The 25,631-nt window shown below is 34.5% G+C and overlaps 2 protein-coding genes across 6 annotated transcripts; both read left to right on the top strand.

The window, feature by feature from the left end:
• The first annotated feature begins 1,074 nt into the window (after positions 1–1,074).
• LOC146954644 (two-component response regulator ARR4-like) lies at positions 1,075–2,723 on the top strand. The gene is made up of 5 exons (XM_085745425.1): positions 1,075–1,225; positions 1,435–1,520; positions 1,623–1,700; positions 1,812–1,882; positions 2,483–2,723. The coding sequence occupies exons 1-5, from the start codon at positions 1,126–1,128 to the stop codon at positions 2,721–2,723; spliced, it is 576 nt and encodes a 191-aa protein (XP_085601551.1). The 5' UTR covers positions 1,075–1,125.
• A 16,351-nt stretch (positions 2,724–19,074) lies between these two features.
• On the top strand, positions 19,075–25,409 carry LOC146954643 (polyadenylate-binding protein 2-like). Of its 5 annotated transcripts, XM_085717421.1 has the most exons (7): positions 19,075–19,334; positions 20,183–20,236; positions 21,493–21,694; positions 22,767–22,837; positions 24,060–24,251; positions 24,332–24,441; positions 25,063–25,409. In XM_085717421.1, the coding sequence occupies exons 3-7, from the start codon at positions 21,661–21,663 to the stop codon at positions 25,106–25,108; spliced, it is 453 nt and encodes a 150-aa protein (XP_085573547.1). In that variant the 5' UTR covers positions 19,075–19,334; positions 20,183–20,236; positions 21,493–21,660; the 3' UTR covers positions 25,109–25,409. The 5 variants fall into 5 exon arrangements, with proteins under 5 accessions (XP_085573547.1, XP_085573557.1, XP_085573561.1 ...); XM_085717431.1 differs by lacking the exon at positions 20,183–20,236; XM_085717435.1 differs by lacking the exon at positions 25,063–25,409 and having other exon boundaries at positions 24,332–24,445.
• Positions 25,410–25,631: the final 222 nt, after the last annotated feature.

Here is a 25,631-nt window from a genome sequence, read left to right as displayed (position 1 = left end):
TACTTGTTTTAGTGAATTTGTACCATTAGCCTATTTGACTAAAAAAAATAAAAAATTTCATATTTTGTGAAAATATCTTTTTTTTGTATAAATGAGTATCTCATATAAAAGCCATTTTTTTATAGTGTTGTTGATTTTATAAAAAAATTGAAATCATTCCACTCTAATCTTTCCATGCAATTGGAGATTAGACTCTAAAAAAAAGGCACAATCTTCTATTATTAATTGAGTACAAAGTTTTTTTTCTTATATTAAAAAGTATCTTTCTTTTTTTTATAGGGACAGTAAAAAGTATCTTTATTAATTGTTATTATTTTTTTTTTCTTTTGACGAGCATTTTTTGTGGTGGTCGGGGTTTGAACTCCAGATATTTCATATATTAATTATGCATTGTCCCTAACAACTGAGCTAAACTCACAAGGACTTTTGACGAGCATTATTATTATACTAGTACGTACATAGAAATCAATTATAGCTCTTTCAAAAAAAAATCAATTATACCCTTTAAAAAAAGAAATTATAATCTTTTTTTTATTTGATTGATTATGAGCTGGCATTTTTCAGAGTCTTGCCAAAATATTCCATCGATTATTCTCCGAATAAGAAATAAGAAATCTCTTAAAACTTCTTTCAAAAAAAAGAAAAAGAAAAAGAAATCTCTTAAACTATTACTTAAATAAACATAAGCTTAAACATAAGCTAAAAATGTAAATGCCAGTCCACAGAAAATCCCATCGACACCTTACTTTTTTTATTTTGATAAAAACCATCAAAACCTTACTTTTTTTAATCAAATTTGAATCATTAGAATATCTTCTACATTATTAGTATTATTAAAAAAATAGAAACCTTTACCACAAAAACAAAATCAACAAAACAAATCAAAACAAATTAAAGAGGTAAAAGAAGGATTTGATTCCCTATCATTTTATGCTAAATTAAAAAAGAGACTTTTAAAGTTAGAGAACAAAGCGGGAATTTGATCATACAAAAAGTTGGTCAGGTACAACATAACATATCACATTGTCACACTATATTTAAGGTTTGGACACCTACAAAATTTTAGTCACAGATACAACATAACATAACCTCTTTGGTGCTTTGTTTTTCTTCAAGTGAGAAGTGATGGAGACAAATTCTGAAGAGGTTCATGTATTGGCTGTTGATGATAGTCTCATTGATCGGAAAGTTATTGAAAGGTTGCTCAAAATTTCTGCTTGTAAAGGTGAGTTTGTGATTTGGTAAAACAAAAATAAAATTAATAAAATGTTTTTTCATTTGTGAAGCTTTTTGAAGATATTCTCATTTGTGAAGATTTTTGTTTAACAAATATAAGTGAAATGAAAAAGAAGTAGAATTTTTTTTAGTGTTATTTTTTTTAATTTCTTTTTAAATTTTAATGTGTTGATGATTTTTGTTTTTGGTGAACTTTAGTTACTGCTGTGGATAGTGGAATCAGAGCACTGCAATTTTTGGGGTTGGATGAGCAGAGAGAGAAGTCTGAATCTGATGGTTCTATTGTATGTGGCAATTATTTTATTTTATTTATTTTATAGTTTTTATTCTTTTAATATAATGTTAATTAATTTACTGATTTTATTATTTTATTTTTGTTGCCTTAGCCTTTGAAGGTGGATCTTGTTATTACAGATTATTGCATGCCAGAAATGACTGGTTATGAGTTGCTCAAAAAAATTAAGGTTCAAATTCATTATCACAATTCCATTGAAAAAATCATTACTATAATTTATTTTTCACTCTTTTGATTATATTGTTAGTGAATTTTGATCCGAAATTTCATTTTGAAGCAGGAATCGTCCACTTTTAAGGAAATTCCAGTAGTGATTATGTCTTCTGAAAATATTCTGCCCCGCATAGACAGGTACTGTTATATTTTTTTTAAACTTTTTTAAGGGATTATTATTATTAGGTAATTTTGACTTTTTATTTTATTTTACTAACACATCTAAATTATGAACATTGTATTTTGTGAAATTTTGATTTTGATAAAAATAATTTTGATTGAAATAATAAGTACGAAATAGATGTTTTTAAAGGGGAAGAATGAAATAGATGCTTGTGAGTTTTCAATTGTAACAAACCATGGTTATACTTTTTAATGACATGTTTTCAATGAAACAAATAATATAATATTTTTATAAACAAGTTTATTTAAAAGTATTTTTTGACCAAAGAAAAAAGACACTTAATTTTTTTTTATCACCATTATATATAAGTATAAATTATTATTATTATTATTATTATTATTATTATTATTATTATTATTATTATTATTATTATGTTCAATAAATCATTATTGTTATCTTCAAAAAAATAAATCATTATTGTTAATTTGTTGCATACATAACTTTTAACACAGTAAACCAACTATTTTTCAAAAATTGTTATTGTTATTAGTTACCGTTGGAAATTGAGATGAAGTTGAAAAAATGAGTGATTTGTAAATATTGAAAATATTCAGATGTTTGGAAGAAGGTGCAAAGGATTTTATAATAAAGCCAGTGAAGTTATGTGATGTGAAACGACTGAAGGGTTACATGACAACAAGGGAGGTCGGAGTAGGAATCAACAATAAACAGAAGCCAGAAGAAGCATGTAATCACTCATCATCACCACCGTCCATTTCATCATCACCTTCACATTCATCATCTCCATTGTCTGCATCCAGTGTGCTTGATTCTCCAATCAGACGGTTCATCTAGATTACTATAGTACTTTCTTCTTTCCATTTCAAACAATAACTCGTGTATCTCTTTCGATGCTCGAACAATAATTATATTGCCCTTTTTTTAATTATCTTATCTATGACTTAATTTTTTTTTTCTTTCTTAGTATGAACGTAGATTAGAGTTACTAATGTATATTTTTACTTTTGTTGTTTTCCTTTTTCTTTACTAAAGATGAAAGACGGTTTTTAAAATAACACCCTACTTCTATTAAGCGGTAACACGCACGAATATACAATTATATTTTAGAAATAGATGCTACGTTTACCAAATTAAAACATACATGCAAAAAGATCATGTTACATCACATAGCAGCGGAACATATATATAATCCATAAATCACCTCAACGTCTCAATATAATAAGAACATATCCTCCAATCTCAAATACAAATAACATCTCAACTCCAAAATACATAATCAAACTAAATCCAACATGCAAATCCTAGATCAGAGCCCTAATCTAGACACTTGCATATAAAAGAGGAACTCCACTCCTCGGCAACCTCAAGCAAACAGACTAAGCATCCTGCACTCCATCTATCCGTCCATACGGAAAGGTAGGTGGTAAACCACTGAGGGTTAGCATTACATCATCATAATCCAATTAAAATTAACAAGAAACCTTGAGAATGAAAGATACATTTAAGAACGATGGATAACAAACTATACACGTATTCACAAGTATTCTTAACATTCACATCATACAATATCATCATCTCAAGTTCACACACATCACAAAATCAACCATGTTAATCAACAATTAACAAATTCAATCATAATTCACAACTCAATGCATTTCAATTCACCAAAGAGTATGCAATGGCTCTAGACTCATCTAGATGCATGTGGTACCAAATCTCCTCAAGGTCGTCACCCATGATGCAACAAAAACATCATTATCAATGGCTATAGTCAACGGCAATATGGATATAACATCCGACACGATATATGATGCATGAACATATGACTCAATTCACCATGCATATGTTCACAACAAAACAACGGCTATAATCAACGACTATAATCATCATTCAACTATATCATATAGTTTCATATCTCCACATAGTTCCTTACATTCCAAATAAAAGAATAATTACAACATATGATCACAAACATCATATTAATCACTCAACAACCATTCATACATCATCTCATAATCATATTAATCAATTCATAAAGGGTTCATAAGCAATTGGCTCTCAAAAATCATTTTCTACCAAGTTCGTCTCCAAAAATCACAACATTGAAAGTAATTGAGCACTTAAGCCAAAACCAAGTAAACGAGCTCAATTGCCTATGCCATGTATCCTCACAAGTCACACATATGTACAGTAGAGGTTACATAAGCATTTCATCGGACAAATACGATGAATTCATAAAAATCACAAAGTTCATCTCACCGAAACACTTTTCGCAAAAATTCCCATTTTCAAAGAAAAACAAGTAGGTTCACTACATCACAGTTTAACTACCTTAGTTGAACTCATCAAAATCAAGTTTTCAAAGATTAAAACATTCCACGAGGATTGGGTCGACTTAAAACTAGTTATGCGGGATTTTTCGACAAAACATTTCAAAAGTATTTTCCCCATAACTTGAAAACCAAGAATCATATTCAAGTCAAACCAACGCCCTTAGAAAGCTAAAAATATTATCTACAATTTCCATGTTTGTACCAAAAACCAGTTCACGACAGAAACGAGGGAAAAAGATGAAAGAATGCGAAACAGAGGGTTCTGCCCTGTGCAACTCGCAACTGCGAGTAAATTCACTCGCCATTGCGAGTTGGCTCCAGGGAGCCCTTGTTGCTCGCATCCAACTAGCAACTGCGAGTACCGTTGCGAGTTATGACAGTAGTCTCGGGAAAAATAGCCATTTTCACCCCAAAACCCCAATTTTGACTCCCCAATGCCCAAATTTGATTCCAAGGTTTATCCAAACATTTCTAAACATGAAAAGACACACAAATCCATATAAAATTTGTCCCAAAACATTCTCTTAACAAAAATCATCATTTGACCCATTTTTCATCAAAACTTCAAAAACAACACAAGTTCATAGCAAACTCCACAATTATGATTACCCAAGGTTTTAATCATCAACAACAACATCTCTCAACAACATCAGCAACTAACTATCATGAATTCATCAACAATTCATCACAACAACACCTCATAGCACCATTTTTGGACAAAAATTCAAAGCATACATACAACCACAATTTAAGCATGTAATTTCATCATCAACAACTCAATTGACATCCAATTTACATACTCAAACATTGCATCAAAACATGAACACGAATTTACAATCAATTAGGTTCAATTCATCAATTTCACAAATGGGTAAAAATGAAAAGTTATGAATTATGGTTGAATTCTAACCCTCTTACCTCTAGCACCAAGAATCTCTAACCCAAGCTTCAATTTAGCTCCTAGATGATGAATCTCTCTTGCCTCTAACCCTTGTTCTTGTTCTTCCCTCTAGCCTCTATCTCTTCTCTTCTCAAATGAAAATGTTGTGAAGAAAACCCTATTTCTCTACTAACACTAGTTTGCCTCTAACCCTTGTTCTTGTTCTTCCCTCTAGCCTCTATCTCTTCTCTTCTCAAATGAAAATGTTGTGAAGAAAACCCTATTTCTCTACTAACACTAGTTTATATATAGGCTCACTTAATTGGGCTTATCTCACAAATCTTAATGGACCTAACCCATTTCTATTTCAACCTCAAAAATGTTACTACTCACTTAACGGTAAAATATAACACTAACGGTCACTTACCGGTAAATAAAATAATTACTACACCTTCTAGTAACTTGGTAAAATAATTCTCTTACTAAGCATTAAAAATAACCTCCAGGAAAATTACAAAATTACCCCTGCTCTCAAAATTACCAAAATGCCCCTAAGTCCAAAATGACTAAAATACCCCTCTAATACCGAATTCTACGATTCCCAACCAAAAATACACACAGAGGCAATAATCACATAAGAGCACATATAACACACATAAATAAATAAAATAAATCTAGCTAAAAATCGGGCTGTTACAACTCTCCCCCACTAAAAAGAATTTTCGCCCTCGAAAATTACCTGAAGGAAACAACTCCGGGTACGCAACCCTCATCCTACTCTCCGATTCCCAAGTGGCACTTTCACCAGTCGGTCCACCCCAAATCACTTTAACCAAAACGATCTCCTTGCCACGCAAACGCTTCATCTCCCGATCCTCAATCCTCACTAGCCAAGTCTCAACGGTCAAATTATCCCTTACTTCCAAATCATCCACTTGAATCACATAAGACGCATCATACACATACTTCCGCAACTGGGACACATGAAACACATCATGAAGATTCGACAAAGATGGTGGTAACGCAATCCGATACGCTACAACCCCAACCTTCTCAACAATCTCAAAAGGTCCAACAAAACGAGGAGTCAACTTCTGACACTTCAAAGCACGACCAACACCGGTTACAGGATTTACTCTCAAAAACACATGATCACCAACCTGAAACTCAAGGTCTTTTCTCCTCTTATCATGATAACTCTTCTGCCTACTCTGAGACGCTTTCATCTTCTCTTGAATCATCTTAACCTTTTTCGTAGTTTCTTGCACAACATTCGGTCCTAATAAAGCACTTTCACCTGACTCATACCAACACAAAGGAGTTCTACACCTCCGACCATACAAAGCCTCAAATGGTGCCATCCCGATACTAGAATGAAAACTGTTATTGTAAGTGAACTCAATCAACGGTAAACATTCAATCCAACTGACACCTTGCTCCAACACACAAGCTCTCAACAAATCTTCCAAACTCTGAATAGTCCTCTCCGTCTGATCATCAGTCTGGGGATGATAAGCAGAACTCAACCTCAACTTAGTTCCCAAAGCAGCTTGCAAACTTTCCCAAAACTTAGAAGTAAACCTCGGATCCCAATCCAACACAATACTAGAAGGAACACCATGCAATCTAACAATCTGCTCAATGTGGATTTCAGCCAACTTCGCTACAGACATACCAGTCTTGATAGGAACAAAATGTGCCGACTTCGTCAACCGATCAACAATCACCCAAATAGAATCAAAACCCTTAACAGTCTTCGGTAACGCTCCAACAAAATCCATAGAGATACTATCCCACTTCCACTCTGGCACAAACAACGGTTGCATCAAACCTGACGGCCTCTGATGTTCAATCTTAGACTTCTGACAAACCAAACAAGCATACACAAACTCCGCGATCTCTTTCTTCATTCCAGGCCACCAAAACAACCTCTTCAAATCCTGATACATCTTAGTCGCTCCTGGATGAATACTCAAACTTCTCCTATGACCTTCTTCCAAAATCCTCCTCTTAAGCTCAAGAACATCTGGTACACAAACACGATCGCGAAACATCAAAACACTGTTCTCACCCAATCTGAAGTCTCCACCCTTACCTTGATTAACCAACACCACACGATCTACAAGTTCCAAATCTTCCTTCTGACCATTCTTGATCTCTTCCAAAATATTAATCGTCAGCTTCAACATTCCTAACCTCACACCATCCGGCGTCAACTCACTAACCAAACTCAAATCTCGAAACTGCTCAATCAACTCCAACTCTTTAACCATCAAAGCAGACATATGCAACGACTTCCTACTCAAAGCATCAGCAACAACATTCGTCTTCCTAGGGTGATAACTCAACTAAAAATCGAAATCCTTAAGATACTCCAACCATTTTATTTGCCTCATATTCAACTCCTTCTGGTCGAACAAGTACTTCAAACTCTTATAATCACTAAACACTTCAAACTTAGAACCATACAGATAATGCCTCCAAATCTTCAACACATATACCACGGCTGCTAATTCCAAATCGTGAGTCGGATAATTCTTCTCATGCACTTTCAACTGCCTCGGAGCATAAACCACAACCTGACGATTCTGCATAAGCACACTACCAAGACCCATCTTAGAAGCATCACAATACACAACAGACCATTCCTTCGGATTCGGCAAAATCAACATTGAAGCTGAAGTCAACCTCTTCTTCAACTCTTGGAAACTCTTCTCACACTTAGCATCCCAAACATAAGTTTGTCCTTTCCGAGTCAACTGCGTCAATGGCAACGCCAACTTAGAGAATCCTTCAATGAACCTCTGATAATAACCTGTCAAACCAAGAAAGCTTCTAACCTCAAAAACAGACTTAGGTGATTCCCACTGCAACACTGCATCAACCTTAGACGGATCCACGACAATACCACCTTTAGAAATCACATGACCAAGGAAACTCACTTCCCGTAACCAAAACTCACACTTCGACAACTTAGCGAACAACTTCTTCTCTTTCAAGACTTCCAACACAATCCTCAAATGCTCGACATGCTCTTCTTCAGACTTCGAATACACCAAAATATCATCTATAAACACCACCACACAACGGTCCAGAAAAGGATGAAATATTCTATTCATATACTCCATGAAGACACCTGGCGCATTAGATACTCCAAATGGCATCACAGAATACTCAGAGTGTCCATACCTCGTCCTGAACGTAGTTTTGAATATATCTTCCGCCTTTACTCTAATCTGATGATATCCTGACCTCAAGTCAATCTTGCTGAACACCTCCGCACCAACCAACTGATCCATCAAATCATCAATCCTCGGAAGCGGATACCGATTCTTAATCGTCACTTTATTCAACTGCCGATAGTCCACACACAACCTCATGCTTCCATCTTTCTTCTTAATCAACAACACAGGAGCACCCCACGGAGAAACACTTGGCCTAATAAACTGCTGCTCAAGAAACTCTTCCAACTGACTCTTCAATTCACCCAACTCTGATGCAGACATCCGATACGGCGCAATCGAAATAGGACTCGTTCCCGGTACCAAATCAATTGTAAACTCAACTTCTCTCTCCGGCGGTAATTCGGTAAAGTCGTCCGGAAAAACTTCTGGAAACTCTTGCACTACCGGTAAATCACCAACTCCTTTCTCACTACTTTCCTTCAAGGAAGCAAACATCATGAACACACTATCTTCACCATCCAAGGACTTCTTCACTTGCTCCGCGGTCAAGAACTTCCCACCTTCCTCAGCTACCGGCTTAGAAAACGTTACACTCTTGGTCAAACGATTAATGTTAACACCAAAAGTCAACATCCAATCCATACCAAAAATCACATCCATATGCTTCAACGGAAGACACACAAGATTCAACTCAAAATCAACATTGGCCAAAACTAACGGGACACTTAGCACACACTAAAGAAGTAGTCACCGAACCACTAGTTGGGGTATCGATAACCATTCCACGAGACAATGGAGTCACAACCAAACCCAAACGCTCAACACAACTAACCGCGATAAAAGAATGAGTAGCACCAGTATCAATAATTGCAATCAAAGGAGTACTATTGATAAAACACATACCTCAGATGAGATTATCCGGATGCTCCACCTCTTCCGCATTCAATGCAAACACCTTTCCTGCCGCCTTCTTCGGCTTGGTACACTTAGTACTAAGATGACCCTCTTCACCACAGTTGAAACAAGTAATATCCTTCTTGCACTCAAACGCCTTGTGACCCTTCTGTCCACACTTGTAGCAACTATCACTCTTCCTGTAATCACTAGAGTAATGACCCAAGATTCCACACTTGTAGCATCTCACATCAGCAACATTCGGCTTAGAGCCTCTACCAGATTCCCTCTTCTTTCCTTTGTCCTTGTTGTACGGCTTCCCAAATACATGACTCTTTCCTTTCTTCTCATTCATCGCCTTATAATGATTCACCTTGACCTTTCCAGCTTCATCAAACATGCGACACTTATGCACCAAAGTATCAAAGTCTCGGATCTCCTGAATACACATGTACCGATAGATATCAGGCCTCAAACCGCTCTCAAACTTAACACACTTGGAAACCATAACATCCTCCGCATTGATGTACGGACAAAACCTCGAAAGCTCCTCAAACTTTGCCGCATACTCAGCCACCGAACGGTTCTCTTGCTTCAAGTTCAAGAACTCCACTTCCTTCTTAGTCCTCAAATCCTCAGGAAAGTACTTCCTCAAAAACTCAGTCTTGAACCTAGCCCAAGTCACAGCTCCACCAGCCTCAAGCCTCCCCTTAGCATTGGTCCACCAATACTCAGCCTCCTCAGCAAGCATGTGAGTAGCCAATCTGACCTTCTGATCTTCACTAGTCACCATAGCACGAAAGATCCTCTCCATGGCTTGCGCCCATGCCTGAGCTCCATCTGGATCATATCTACCCTTGAACGTCGGTGGACTGTTTCTCAAGAAACGATCAAGCCTCCGCTCTTCAGCCTCACAAGGATCACGATGACCAACCGCCGCCTGCTCATTAGCCTGAGCCAACACCTGAGCCATCGAAGCCAAAGTCTGAGCAATCGCCGCATCATCTCTACCACCAGCCATCTCACTTCTACACCAAAACCAAACCAACAGATAAGGACAACAACACAACAAACAAGTATCGAAGGTAGCTCATTACCGTTCGTATACCAACAGGAAAAATCACGAATACTAGTCTACTAGTCCAATAGTCCGGACAAGACTGACTACGGCTTTGATACCAACTTGTAACACCCTACTTCTATTAAGCGGTAACACGCACGAATATACAATTATATTCTAGAAATAGATGCTACGTCTACCAAATTAAAACATACATGCAAAAAGATATGTTACATCACATAGCAGCGGAACATATATATAATCCATAAACCACCTCAACGTCTCAATATAATAAAAACATATCCTCCAATCTCAAATACAAATAACATCTCAACTCCAAAATACATAATCAAACTAAATCCAACATGCAAATCCTAGATCAGAGCCCTAATCTAGACACTTGCATATAAAAGAGGAACTCCACTCCTCGGCAACCTCAAGCAAACAGACTAAGCATCCTGCACTCCATCTACCCGTCCATATGGAAAGGTAAGTGGTAAACCACTGAGGGTTAGCAATACATCATCATAATCCAATTAAAATTAACAAGAAACCTTGAGAATGAAAGATACATTTAAGAACGATGGATAACAAACTATACACGTATTCACAAGTATTCTTAACATTCACATCATTCAATATCATCATCTCAAGTTCACACACATCACAAAATCAACCATGTTAATCAACAATTAACAAATTCAATCATAATTCACAACTCAATGCATTTCAATTCACCAAAGAGTATGCAATGGCTCTAGACTCATCTAGATGCATGCGGTACCAAATCTCCTCAAGGTCGTCACCCATGATGCAACAAAAACATCATTATCAATGGCTATAGTCAACGGCAATATGGATATAACATCCGACACGACATATGATGCATGAACATATGACTCAATTCACCATGCATATGTTCACAACAAATCAACGGCTATAATCAACGGCTATAATCATCATTCAACTATATCATATAGTTTCATATCTCCACATAGTTCCTTACATTCCAAATAAAAGAAGGCTTAAAAATGTTATTCGTCCCTGCAAATAGGGGTCGCTTAAAATTTCGTCCCTGCAATCGCTAATCCTTTTTTTTTGCCCCTGCAAAGTTTAATCACTTAGAATTTCGTCCCTTGACCCAGTTAATTAATGCCACGTCACTGATTAGCTTAATAATGACGTGAATGGACAAGAATACCCCTGGTTCTTCACATATCCTTTTCTTCTCTTCTTCGTTTCACCACCACTCCCACCACCAATCATCACCTCAAACCACCATATCCTTTTCTTCTCTTCTTCGTTTCACCACCACTCCCACCACCAATCATACAAGGATCTTGTTCTGCCTTGTATTAGAATCTCCGGCGAGATACCGCCGTCGTTGCTGAAACCAATCCGGAATTGGAATATGGAATTGGAGTGCTGACTGGTGTCACCGTTGGTGGTGATGATGCCGGAGGTTTTGTTGCCGGTGGAACGAAGACCACACAGCAGCAGCAACAACAGCACCGAATCGCGCTCTTTCAACTTCATTCCTGTTCAATTTCACGATTCCTTCTCCAACGAGAGGAATTGGATTCTCCGGTGTGCTCCAGCGGAGGTGTCATTGGTTTCGGAGATGGTGGTGGATATATTGCTGAATCAGAGTTTGTGTGTTTTCATTGGTGACAACAATCTCCACCACTGTTTTGTTGCTGTTTGTAGAGATAAAAGCAAGATGAATATGGCTTCTTAAATAGTGTTGTATCATATCACGCTGTTGTTTTGTTTTTACTATGTTTCTTCAAAAACTAGCTTCTGGGTAGCATTCAATTGTGAATTGTTTATTCTCTGTAAAGAACAAGTTTTTTATGTTTACTTGATTTGAATTGTTATGGGTATTGAAAAAAAAAAATTGGTTACTGAATCTATGTTAATCATGTTTTAATGCAATTTTGTGATTTTAATGTAATGAGCATGTTCAAATGAAGGAGGAAGGAGGTTATGGAGAGGTTACTGGTGGTGTCGTGATGCAGAGAAGAGAAGAGGAGTGAAGGTTTTGAGAAGATGACATCAGGGGTATTTTTGTCCTTTCCCATGCCATTTTGCTAATTTGATGACATGGCATTAATTAACTGGGTCAAGGGACGAAAGTTTAAGTGATTAAACTTTGCAGGGGTAAAAAAGAGGATTAGCGATTGCAGGGACGAAATTTTAAGCGACCCCTATTTGCAGGGACGAATAACATATTTAAGCCATAAAAGAATAATTACAACATATGATCACAAACATCATATTCATCACTCAACAACCATTCATACATCATCTCATAATCATATTAATCTATTCATAAAGGGTTCATAAGCAATTGGCTCTCAAAAATCATTTTCTACCAAGTTCGTCTCCAAAAATCACAACATTGAAAGTAATTGAGCACTTAAGCCAAAACCAAGTAAACGAGCTCAATTGCCTATGCCATGTATCCTCACAAGTCACACATATGTACAGTAGAGGTTACATAAGCATTTCATAAAAATCACAAAGTTCGTCTCACCGAAACACTTTTCACAAAAATTCCCATTTTCAAAGAAAAACAAATAGGTTCACTACAGCACAGTTTAACTACCTTAGTTGAACTCATCAAAATCAAGTTTTCAAAGATTAAAACATTCCACGAGGATTGGGTCGACTTAAAACTAGTTATGCGGGATTTTTCGACAAAAATTTTCAAAAGTATTTTCCCCATAACTTGAAAACCAAGAATCATATTCAAGTCAAACCAACGCCCTTAGAAAGCTAAAAATATTATCTACAATTTCCATGCATGTACCAAAAACCAGTTCACGACAGAAACGAGGGAAAAAGATGAAAGAATGCAAAACAGGGGGTTCTGCCCTGTGCAACTTGCAACTGCGAGTAAATTCACTCGCCATTGCGAGTTGGCTCCAGGGAGCCCTTGTTGCTCGCATCCAACTCGCAACTGCGAGTACCGTTGCGAGTTATGACAGTAGTCTCGGGAAAAAGAGCCATTTTCACCCCAAAACCCCAATTTTGACTCCCCAATGCCCAAATTTGATTCCAAGGTTTATCCAAACATTTCTAAACATGAAAAGACACACAAATCCATATAAAATTTGTCCCAAAACATTCTATTAACAAAAATCATCATTTGACCCATTTTTCATCAAAACTTCAAAAACTACACAAGTTCATAGCAAACTCCACAATTATGATTACCCAAGGTTTTAATCATCAACAACAACATCTCTCAACAACATCAGCAACTAACTATCATGAATTCATCAACAATTCATCACAACAACACCTCATAGCACCATTTTTGGACAAAAATGCAAAGCATACATATAACCACAATTTAAGCATGTAATTTCATCATCAACAACTCAATTAACATCCAATTTACATACTCAAACATTGCATCAAAACATGAACACGAATTTACAATCAATTAGGTTCAATTCATCAATTTCACAAATGGGTAAAAATGAAAAGTTATGAATTATGGTTGAATTCTAACCCTCTTACCTCTAGCACCAAGAATCTCTAACCCAAGCTTCAATTTAGCTCCTAGATGATGAATCCCTCTTTCCTCTAACCCTTGTTCTTGTTCTTCCCTCTAGCCTCTATCTCTTCTCTTCTCAAATGAAAATGTTGTGAAGAAAACCCTATTTCTCTACTAACACTAGTTTATATATAGGCTCACTAAATTGGGCTTATCTCACAAACCTTAATGGGCCTAACCCATTTCTATTTCAACCTCAAAAATGTTACTACTCACTTAACGGTAAAATATAACACTAACGGTCACTTACCGGTAAATAAAATAATTACTACACCTTCTAGTAACTTGGTAAAATAATACTCTTACTAAGCACTAAAAATAACCTCCAGCAAAATTACAAAATTACCCCTGCTCTCAAAATGCCCAAAATGTCCCTAAGTCCAAAATGACTAAAATACCCCTATAATACCGAATTCTACGATTCCCAACCAAAAATACACACAGAGGCAATAATCACATAAGAGCACATATAACACACATAAATAAATAAATAAAATAAATCTAGCGAAAAATCGGGCTGTTACATCGTGCACGGAAACATGGTTTTTAACAAAAATCATTTTCAAAATAGTTTGATTAATGGAATTGTGACATAGGTAACAATGAATACTAATTCAAAAAATGCAGACACTAAAAGCCAATATTACACAAACAATTTACTATTGAGTTAATGTAACACAATCAAATATTATACACTTACTTACAAACCCTATTCAATCTTAAATCAAACTTATACTTTAAACAAAGAAATCACTACCAATGAAAATCACAAAGATTTAATCAATGATAAAATCATTAACAAGTTAATTTCATTTATGACAAGTGATTGAATAATAATAATAATTGAAAACACAAAATCCTTCAAAGAAAAAAGAGTAAATTACACTCCCCTCCCCTGAGAGAAGCTTGAATTATACTCTCCCCTTTTATGTTAAAATATACATTTTCCTCCCTTGAAAAGTTAAATCTATACTCCCATCCCCTATAAAACGTTTGAATTACAACCCCATCCCTTAATAATTAAATATGCACTACACTTTAATCTATTTTAACATAAATAAATATTTAATTTATGATATATATTAATTTTGAACCACCATTTAAGAAAAATAAATTCATTTCTTTATAATTTAAAAGTCAATGATAATTAAATTTAAATATTTTCCTATTAATTTTATAATTTAGAGTATAAAATTAATTTTTAAATAACCATACTTTATTGTCTTTTGTAATTTTCACATATTTTAATTTTATTTTGGATTGTTTCATATTTTATAATAGGGTTTAAAACTATATGTTAATGAAATTGTGAATAAAAAATAGAGAAAAATATGTATTCAAATTTTAATTATATTAAAATAGACCCACAATACTATTTTTTTTAAGTGTTAGATTGTTACTTGTTTGCTAGATTATTAGAAATTAAAACAAAATATCGAGGGAGTAAAATGTAGATTTTAACATAAGAGAGGAGAGGAATGTAATTCAAGCTTCTCTTAGGGGAGGGGAGTGAAATTCTTTCCAATATGTTTTGAATAAGAGTGGAGGGGAGTGTAGATTTTAACACAAGAGGGGAGGAGAGTGTAACTCAAGCATCTTTGAGGGGAGGGTAGTGTAATTTACTCCAAAAAAAAAAAGTTCTAATGTATTCAATCATGTAACACATATTGTAATTAAACCTATAACAATTTATCACAAATCAAATAATATAATGCAAAAAATAAAAGATAAAGGAAGAAAGTACAACCGAGTTATAGTGATACCCAAATCGTCCTTGAGGGTATGTCCACTCTTCATAGAAAACTCTACGTTCTTCCTCTATGATTGAATATTTACACGATGTTCTACAAGGATTGATTACAAGCAATCAAAGAATCTTGTTACTCTTTAACCCAAAAGATGACCAATGCCCTAAACTACTTATAGTAAGATCGTCTCTAAGTTGATCCTAATTCGAGATCCACGAATTTGTTGCCTCAACCCTTCAAATATTAAATCCTGTGAGATCCTTCGTCAATCTTCGTAAAGATTCACTCTTCCACATAGATTCCTTTGATTTCCATCGGTGTTGATAAGCTAGAAAAATCCCTTAACTTGTAGACGGGAAAAAAGCCTTCTTGTGTCCTTTGGAACTATGCGCACCTCAAATTCCTTGAAATATTCAAATCATTACACAACCTACGATTATACCTCTAACACTAGAACCAATTCTTACAAAGAACTATGAAGAAAGTGTTTTAATATGGTTTTTGAGAGAAGAAGAGTAAAAGGAAAAGTAATGAATGATATCAATAAATGGATAAAATGAGGGAATGTTGTATTTATAGGTGTGGGTGCATAGTGCAAAAAATAGCTATTTTTTTCTTCAAAAATACACTATATGAATCAATTCAGATTATTAGATCTAAATATGGGCAGCGTATTAAGATTGAATCTATTCGACGATCCTTATGTGCAACAATGAATCGATTCAAAATGAGAACAAAACTCACTGACTTGTTTGAGTCGATTCAGACCGCCAGTTGTGATATTTGAATCGATTCAAGCTTTGAAAAATTGTTTCGAAAGAGTTAAAAAGAACATAACACCCAAGTCTAACCCAAAAAGGATTTTCAGTAAAAGAGCTTTGAAAAATCAAAGATTTTATGTATGGAAAATGTTTTATGTAAGGTGAGAACAAGTCATAGACCTAGAGGAACAAAATGAAGCTTGTTTAGCTTTAGGTTGTGTTTTGATGATGTTAGTTAGATGATCTAAGATGAAGTTAGTTAGATGTTTTATTTGATGATTTCTTTGTTTTTGTATTATAGCTTAGAACTATGTTAAAGCACCTAGCAAACCATGTCTCATTGTGTCATGTGATCCCATGATGTCTTGTATGGTGTTGTGTATAGAAAACTTCATTTTTGTGTGTTAAAACCCTTCCTTGTGATGTTTGAATCGATTCATGAATTTCATGACTAGCATCACAGTGAATCGATTCAAAATATCAGTGTTGCTCTCTTTTCCTAATCCTCTTTAATTTTGACAGTTGTATATGTTAATTGATTAATTGATAAAGTAGAAATTAATATTGATCTAAGTTGTTTTTGATAAAAATTGGTCTAATTCCTTGAATTAAGTTTTTACTTTTTGGCTTGGATCAATTAGTTTCAATTACTATCCAATTCATCAATTGCATATGCATTGTGTTTTTGATTGATAGCTTGCCATATTTTCTTATAGGTTTGCATTTGAAATTGTCAAGTTTTGCAAATTGTTCAAGAACTATTAATTTTTGATTGTAATAAGATTTATCTTGAGAATCTCTCAATTCTATTGTGAATCTTATTAGCACATAGTCTTAAATTTTTGTAATAGTTGTGATTGTTCAAGCTTGTTTCCAATTAGTCAAAATATTTCAAATCGCTTTCACTAAAACTCCGTAAAAATTTTCAAATCGTTATTCACCCCCTCTAGCGCGCAACCTTATTGGCCATATAAACCTACAAGTGTAAGCCCTGTGGCCAATAGTTTATGTTAACCTTATGCTATGTATCATGACTTTTATTATTAAATAATATATGACACTCTTTATTATATTTGTTGTAATATTAATAAAATCCCTAGAATAGATAGTTTGTGTAATGGTATATTAAGTGTGACTTAATCATGAGATACATTAACAAAGAGAACGTTATTCTTAAATGTATCCGTAGTCAAGTTTTAATATAAATTGGGATAATAATAAAGCGCAGAGACAATTATGTATGTAGACTGACGACCACATCTCATGGGTCATAGATATGAGATATTAATTAAGTTTATACATAGATATAAATATTAGGAGTAACATTTATACTGGATTGACCGACCGTGAGAATACTACATATTATGTTATGAAAATGTCGTAAGATATTCTCACATTGATAATGGTGTATATCACTCTTAGACCTGAAACCACTATGATCTCTAGATGTGGATTCAAGTGCTTTATTTCCATTCTAACGTTGTTTGTAAAAGGATAACCATGACATTGGCTAATGAGTACTTGATGAATCATGCTGAGGGACATGAGTGTCCTAGATGGAATTTGTCCCTCCTCATAACAAAACTTACAAGTCCTACAACACCCTAACAATCTAGATCTCAAATCCTACAAGAGTTCTTAGAAAAAGTGTTTAATTTGAAGAAAAAGAGAGGTTGGAGACTTTAGATTGTGTTTGCAAATTGATTCTATAAATGAGAGAACGAGTAGATATAGATAAGTGAGATAAGAGTAAGTTTGACATAAAATAACACTGAAAAATGGGTTTGAGTCGAATCAGAAAAGTCTTGAATCGATTCAATAATGTAAAATATGAACTTCGGGTTGTCATGAAGATTGAATAAAATTAGAGAATCTTTGAATCGATTTAAAGAATTCCAAATGAAGTTTGAAACGATTCAAAGAAACTTTGCATCGAATCAGAACTTCTAGAACAACTTTGAATCTATTCAAAACAATTTGATTTGATTTAAATTCACTTTTCATGAGGTAAACACTCGAGAGCTTGAATGATTTGATTCAAAATATAGATGAATCGAATCAAATCACTAAAAAATAGATTTTGAACAAATTTCCATGAGCCAAACACAAAACTTGACTCCAAACTTCACAACCTTCCTAACAACACACTTGTGTGGAGTATGTAATCTAAACTGAACGGGTGCTTTACAAAAACTAATGACATCACTCAAAACATAAATTACTACTTAATCAAAAGATAGGAACAACTTTGATGCATTACAATATTAAGTTCGGGCCGGAAAAACTTCTTTTTATTAAAAAAAAAATTATTGAATGTGAATGCTGCGGGGATATCCGAACCGTTGGGGATCGAGGATGAGATTCAATTCCTCATCCCCGTTGGATATGAGTAGGGTAACAAATAAGCATATGGAAGTCGGGAAATGTAAAACCCATCCCAACCCCGCCCCATTGCCATGCCTACTCCGTCTTAAAATGAATGCCACTTTAGCAATAAAAATTTGTTTGGGTGTAAATTTATTATTTTACTTCCAATTGTACTTTTTAATTAATAGTATATACTATTTCCAAAATTTACACCAATAGTAAGTAAATAAAATTAGTTTAATAAAATCACCATATCTTTCTTTCTGGTGGTGACCGATGTTTGAACCCCAAACCAACTGAGCTTAGCTCACTCTCACTAGGACAATTATCATATATTTTGACATCATTATTACATTTCTTGCCACGTTTTCTAAAAAAACCGTAGAGGCGTAGACCACTTTATTTTGAAATCTTTTCAATTTCCATATAACTAATATAAAATAAACCAAAAATGAAATCAATGGTTTTGTTGATTGAGTTACACATAACTCATATTCGGCGCTGTGTTGGGTTGGGGAAATAGAAAGATGGAACATAAACTCGGTGCCGGCATGGACGAGACGCCATCACCATCCAAACAAGGTTCACAAATCCTCGGTTTCCGTATTTTCCTATTTCATCATTGCATTCACTGGGACATGAAGAGGAAGAGGTATTTGATCATGTTCTATATATGTTTTAATTTCAACACCTTATCATCCATAAATTGTTTGCATGTTTCTTTTCACGTGTCTTTTTGATTGATTTCATTATCTTAGCTTTAATTTTCAAACAAGAATAATGATAATTATCATGAATGATTGAATGTACTATCCCAAAAACTTAGGTTATAACACACGAGTGGTTGTTATATTATATCTCTTACTCTCTGTTGCATGGACACTTTTGTTTGAAAGCGTGTTCCGGTGTGCGACACGTGTCATGTCCTACATCGATAAGACACCAATACTTGTGATTAGAATGAATTATGTCATTTTTTAAAAATTTATCAGTATCGTCGTGTCCGTGTCAGTGTCGTTTCCGATGTTTGTGTCCGTGTTTCATTATTTAACAGTCCTTTGGGCTTGAAGTTTGAACAGAAGAGTCCTACTAGGCATATGCATTCCTCTGGATATCAAGAGTTTGGTAGCGTATTCAACAAACCAGTGTTGTTAAATTGCGGCCACGGTCCAATGTATGGGGATATCAATAGTTTTGACAACGCGATAGACCGCAATGACATTTTTATATGATGTTTTTTTGGTTTTTCTCCTTGTTCTTCCATCCGGAATCCACAACACTACAACCAACCGGATGATTTTTCCACCCACTGCAGATCCCATGGCTACCTCATATAAAATGAAAATCCATGATACCACTTGCAACACATGCTTGTTTGTTTGAATAGCCTCACTTATTCCTTTCTTTTTCTATAAGAATCAATATGCTTTTTATAGTTTCCTTTTCCAAATGAAATTAGATGAAATCCAAAGAGACTGTCTTCATCTATGATTTTTGTAGGTTCGCTTTTCAAATGCAATTCAACAGACCACGTCTACGTCCATGGGATTTAAGGTACTTGAAGTTGAATCAATTTAAAGTTTGATTGTATCCGAACTTCTTATTGTCTAATAATTCCCAATGTTCGCATACAAGAATGTTTATATTATGATCTGTCTGTCTACATGGTTTTTATATTATATCTCTAATATGTCCTCTCGCGCAATTGTTCTTATATAGACGATGAAAGTAATGATCACACTTGCATTGTATGTCGTAATGAAATGCTCTGTATAAATAACCTACTAGAGCTTCGCCACGCCACCTTATGATCATTGCTGATCTGTATGTTTTTCCTGTAATGTCTGATTTATTTGTCAAAATAATCTTTGTATAGAAAGTGATAAGAGCACAAAAAATCTGAATTGCCAAGTTCCTAACAAATTAATTCAATGACGAGATATATATTGAAGTAGAATCTATAGTTTCATAAGATAAAACATACTAACAAGGATATGATGTGAACATGAACAAAGAGTAATTAACGTGCACAAGACAAATGCCAATATGATAAAAGAGAGATTTAATAAGACAATGGGTGCAGGAGAAAAAACGATGAAAAACAACTCATGTTGAGAGAGTAAATAGTCTTAAAAGGGTTCTACAGAGATTGGTCAACCATGTTCCGGAAAATTGTCTAACCTTTAGCTAGGCTGCTAACTTCGTTTGTTCCTTACTAATATGATTAAATTAATTCTAATATTGTTTATCTTCTTAATTTGGTACATTATCTTTCTCTTTATTTTACGTAAAATGTAAAACTAACATAAATGTAGAGTTTAGCAAAACAACATAATCTCTTATATAACAATAGGTAGATTATATTATATTAGAAGTGGTTTTATTATATCATTAACTAAAATTATGATAAATTATGCTGTCTTACAAAAATCTAAATTTACGTTAGTTATACATTTTACGATATAAAGTGTGAGATGATGTACCAAACATGTGAGAGGGACGATAATCAAAATTGATCTTATCTTAATTGTGGGAACGGACCAATCGTAAAGGTTTGACCTTTGCTCCACTCTATAAATATCGCTTAAGTCACTTTACTCTTTCAACTTAGGTTGTTCTATATCTTCCTCTCTCTCACACCCCGTACTGATAAATCTCTCGTTCTTTGTTGTGCCGTTTGTCTTGTGCATGTGAAGTTCTCTTTGCTCCTCTGTTCGTATTCGTGTTGATATACTTTATATTGCGAAATTGTGTTCTGTGATTAAATGTATATCTAATTAATGCATTGATTTATTTTGTTGGTAATTCAGATTGCTTGTTCTCTTCTCTTTCATAATACCAAGATTAGTATCGAAGATTACTGAAAAATCACCGACGATAGTGGCGTGGTAAGGTGCTAGTAGGATATTTATACAGATCCTGCTGTTACAACATTCGTAAGAGGCGCATCTTCTTTCAAAGGTACATTACGAAAAACGATGCAATTCGTAAAAGGCGCATCTTCAGTCGAAGGTATGGTCTAAAATTTTTGCTATGAATGTGATATGATTTTACACCTGCTTTCAATTTTACTTTGATATGGAAAATTTAGGTTTTTTTGAATGAAATTGGAATTTTTAAGTGGGAGTGATTGTTGAAAACAAAATCTAGTGGGAATTAACATTTCATAATTGCAAATAAAGATTGAAAATTTATGAAATGAACTCTGTGAAAATTGAGTTCAACCATAGAAAATAATTCCTCTTAAATATTGGGATTATATATCGTTTGAAAATTACACTTTACTCGGAGTATTGGTTGTGCGTGCGAGAGTTTGTGTCGGGGAGAAGGAATGAAGATCCTCTCCATTTCACAAAATTAATGGATAAGTCCATTACTATGGTTTTGAAGTGTACAAACATTTTCAAAATTGGTGACATTAATTAGGCTTTTATACACCTAAACCATAGTAATGGAGATGAATATATAGGCTTTTATACACCTAAACCATAGTAATGGAGATGAATATATCTTTGAAAAAATGGAGAGGATCTCAACTCATGGAGAAGGATTGGTGGCTTAGTGGAAAATGAAATTATAGCTTGTCCGAATAGTGTTGAGCCCAACATGGTGAAGGAGAAGCCAAATATGGTTATTTAATGCCGACATAAATGGAATTTTTGTCGCTAGAAAAGAAGAACAGCATTCTTTGATGTTAATTTAATTGAAAAAAATATTACATCATGAGGGCTGTGATAGGAAGATGAAATGGCACAATCCTTTGGTAGAAAACAAGACCTATTAGCAGTTGTCAGTAATGGAGATTGTAAAGAAAGCAGTAGAAGGGTGTGTATGAAGGGAAGGTGTGATAAATGTTTTAACACAATAGTTTATATATTTTGCTGTTTGATTTCAAATCTTGTGTTATTGTCAACTTAAAGAAATGAGCTTCTTTGCATTATAAGGCATATATGATGGATAAGATACTTGTCATTTCTAATGTTGTTTGTTCATATTAGTATAGTACATTTTATTTGAGGCGTTTAAGAACAGTATAAATATCTTTCTGTTAAATGATATTTTAATTTGTAATTTTGATTTGAAGGCTCATCTGGTTCATCTGCAAGTCAGGCTGTGACGGAAGAAGTTGATGCTCGTTCTATCTATGTTGGAAACGTAAGATGCTAATTTCATTATTCTGCCTCTGTTCATTTCATTTTCACTATATTTAGATACTTGAAAACAATTTACATTTTGTTTTATATGTATGTGTATTTACATACTCGACATGCGTGCTGATTGTTTTGTGCTAGACTGAAATCCTTTGGTTCAAAGGATGCAGCCAATTAGAATATTATCTTAGCATGGCTCTTAGTGTTAGGTTATCGAAAAGCTTCAGATTTTACCATTTTGCTTAATACTGTGCATTGTATAACTTTTCTTAATACCCAACAATAGGAGTCCTGCTTTTCCACAATTGTGATTCCCTTGCAAGTGTAGCCAAAGGTGCCATAAGAGGTCATTGAATCTTGCTTGATGCATGAGCCGCATGCCTCTTGCACATGCTAAAGGCGTGCATTGACTGAACCAATGTTGTTCAATGGCAGCCATGGCAGAATGGCGTCGTGGATTTTTCGTCAACTGCCATAGCCAATTTGTGAAGGGATGCCTGCCATGGCTGCAACTGTGTGTTTATACAGCAGATGTTTGGCCGTCCACCAACAACAACATGAACAGAACCAGGAAGCATAACCTTAAGAATTCAGTAGTTTTACGTTGTATATTCGTCTGTTTCTTACCTCCAATAGAATAATAATTAAAGATACCTCCTCCTTTGGCTGCAGATTTTAGAATGGAATTGAATCTTAGAATCTAAGGAAATATGCTTCTTGGCTACTGAAACAAGTTTAAGTAATCTCTATTGATTTATGTAGACTATATAATATACATTGACCATTCATAAGAATTTCAAAAGGACTTTCATCTCTTGCCGTATTAGGATATGGGTTAGGAGATCCAATAGCGTGTGGCCCGATGGATCTTGTATAGACTCTAATACCATCTTAGAACTTGTTAGGTGATGACTGCCCACCACTTATTAACATATTCTCCGGCCATATCTTATCCAACGTAGGACTGTTAACATACCGGAAAATCAAACAGACTGTAACCACGAATCAACAGAAAGAGACGAATGCCTTACCTGCTTGGCTAAGTGTCTACCTGTATAATGATTGTTCTACATTTTAGTGCTTATTTCCAATTTAAGCTTTGCACGTTCCTCCTGCTGCTTGCACAGGACCACATACATTTCCATGTATTTCATATAATTTTTTAAATCCTCAACTGAATATATTGACTTGTTAAAATATAACATAGGTTCAAAATTCTGATGCAGGTAGACTATGCATGTTCAGCCGAAGTTGTTAAATGGCATTTTCAGTCATGCGGGATTGTGAAGAGAGTCACTATTCTTTTGAATGAATATTGTCTACCCAAAGGATGTGCGTATGTTGAGTTCCTCAACATTGATGCTGTTCCTAAGGCGTTACTTCTCAATGAGTCCGAGCTTTACGGTCGGAAAATTAAGGTCTGTATCAGACAATCAATCAAAATGCATTTTAGTTTTCACATTAATGTTGTATATTTAAATTCTACTTTACACTTCAGGTCTGTGCTAAGCGTACAAACATTCCTGGAATGAACCAACATCGTGGGAGAAACACTTATGTTTTAAGATCCAGGAGGCCACCTCCAGTGTATCGTAGACCTGGATATGGGTAAGCGAATACCGGAAACTTGAAAAACCTGGATTTTGATGAGTAAAAAATTAGTTGAAACTTCGGAAATAGCGAAAACAATGAATAAGTCATTTTTACTATTTCTTATGCAAACATTTGAAAATAGAATGCAGAGTGAAAATAAAGTGAAACTTTTCTAATAATAAGTGAAAACAGAGTATTTTTCTGAAATTAAATAGCCTTGTAGAAACATTTCACTATTTCTTACACAAACATTTCACAGACACGGACACTAGAAACGACACGGACACGGACACATCAATTTCTTATACAAACATTTCACAGACACAGACACATACACCGGAAAACGACACTAACACGTCTGTGTTGTCGGTGTCTGACATGACACGTGTCGGACACTGGGACACGCCTTCAATCAGAAGTGTCAGTGCAACAGAGTAAAATAGAAACTAAAGTAAAAATGAAAACAGAATATTATTTTCTGCAATCAAATAGGCATTTATTTTCAACAGTAAAAAAGCTTCTTTCAATTTGAAACCATATAAGCATCCATGCTGCAGTAATTCTTTCTTTGACAAAATATTCTGCAATCTTCACTCCTTTACTGATCTGTAATGACTAAATCGTTTTGGTTTTCAGAAGCGCTCCAAGGTTTAGACGTTCCATGCGATACAGACCATACTAGAGGTCGGCTAAGTTTCATAAGGACATGGCATTCTTTATTTGCCATTTAATTTCCATTGCTGGGGAAAGAACTTTATTTTGATTATACTCTTGGATAATGCTATTTCCTTTTTCAACTCTAGATTTTATGGTATTAATTAAGTTTGATGTTTACTATTAGATTGTTGTACTTGTATGTTCCTAGTTGTTTGACAGCTAAGGTTTACTTGTATACCTTGATGATGTTCTCAGTAAGACTGTATTAGTATGTGTTGGACATGTGAGAGTTTGTTAAAAGGGATTTTAAATTTAGTTTTATAGCATTAATAGAGTTAGAGAAGTCAAGTAATCTACAATTTTCAATTTTGAAGTAGTTTTGATGCAAAACCATTGTATATTTTTCAACCAAATGCAGAAGCTATTATTTAGCACGTAAAATCAAATTGAGATTTGGAAGCAAAATTATGTTTGAATTGAATTTATTTATATTTCATTTTGTAAGATTTATTAATGTAAAACTTATCTGATACAGTTTGTTTCTAATG

Source organism: Medicago sativa, chromosome 1, assembly GCF_051527215.1.
Source record: "Medicago sativa cultivar Bolivia chromosome 1, Bolivia_mono, whole genome shotgun sequence".
NCBI lineage: Eukaryota > Viridiplantae > Streptophyta > Magnoliopsida > Fabales > Fabaceae > Medicago > Medicago sativa.
This window is presented reverse-complemented; position numbering and strand designations above follow the sequence as displayed.

Bases quoted from the DNA above. Each gene is read 5' to 3' on its own strand.
- LOC146954643 (XM_085717431.1), top strand. From the start codon at position 21,661: ATGCAATTCGTAAAAGGCGCATCTTCAGTCGAAG. The intron at 21,695-22,766 runs GTATGGTCTAAA...TTTGATTTGAAG, and splicing joins AGGCGCATCTTCAGTCGAAG to GCTCATCTGGTTCATCTGCA. The intron at 24,252-24,331 runs GTCTGTATCAGA...TTTACACTTCAG, and splicing joins TTTACGGTCGGAAAATTAAG to GTCTGTGCTAAGCGTACAAA.
- LOC146954644 (XM_085745425.1), top strand. From the start codon at position 1,126: ATGGAGACAAATTCTGAAGAGGTTCATGTATTGGCTGTTGATGATAGT. The intron at 1,521-1,622 runs GTATGTGGCAAT...TTGTTGCCTTAG, and splicing joins CTGAATCTGATGGTTCTATT to CCTTTGAAGGTGGATCTTGT. The intron at 1,701-1,811 runs GTTCAAATTCAT...ATTTTGAAGCAG, and splicing joins AGTTGCTCAAAAAAATTAAG to GAATCGTCCACTTTTAAGGA.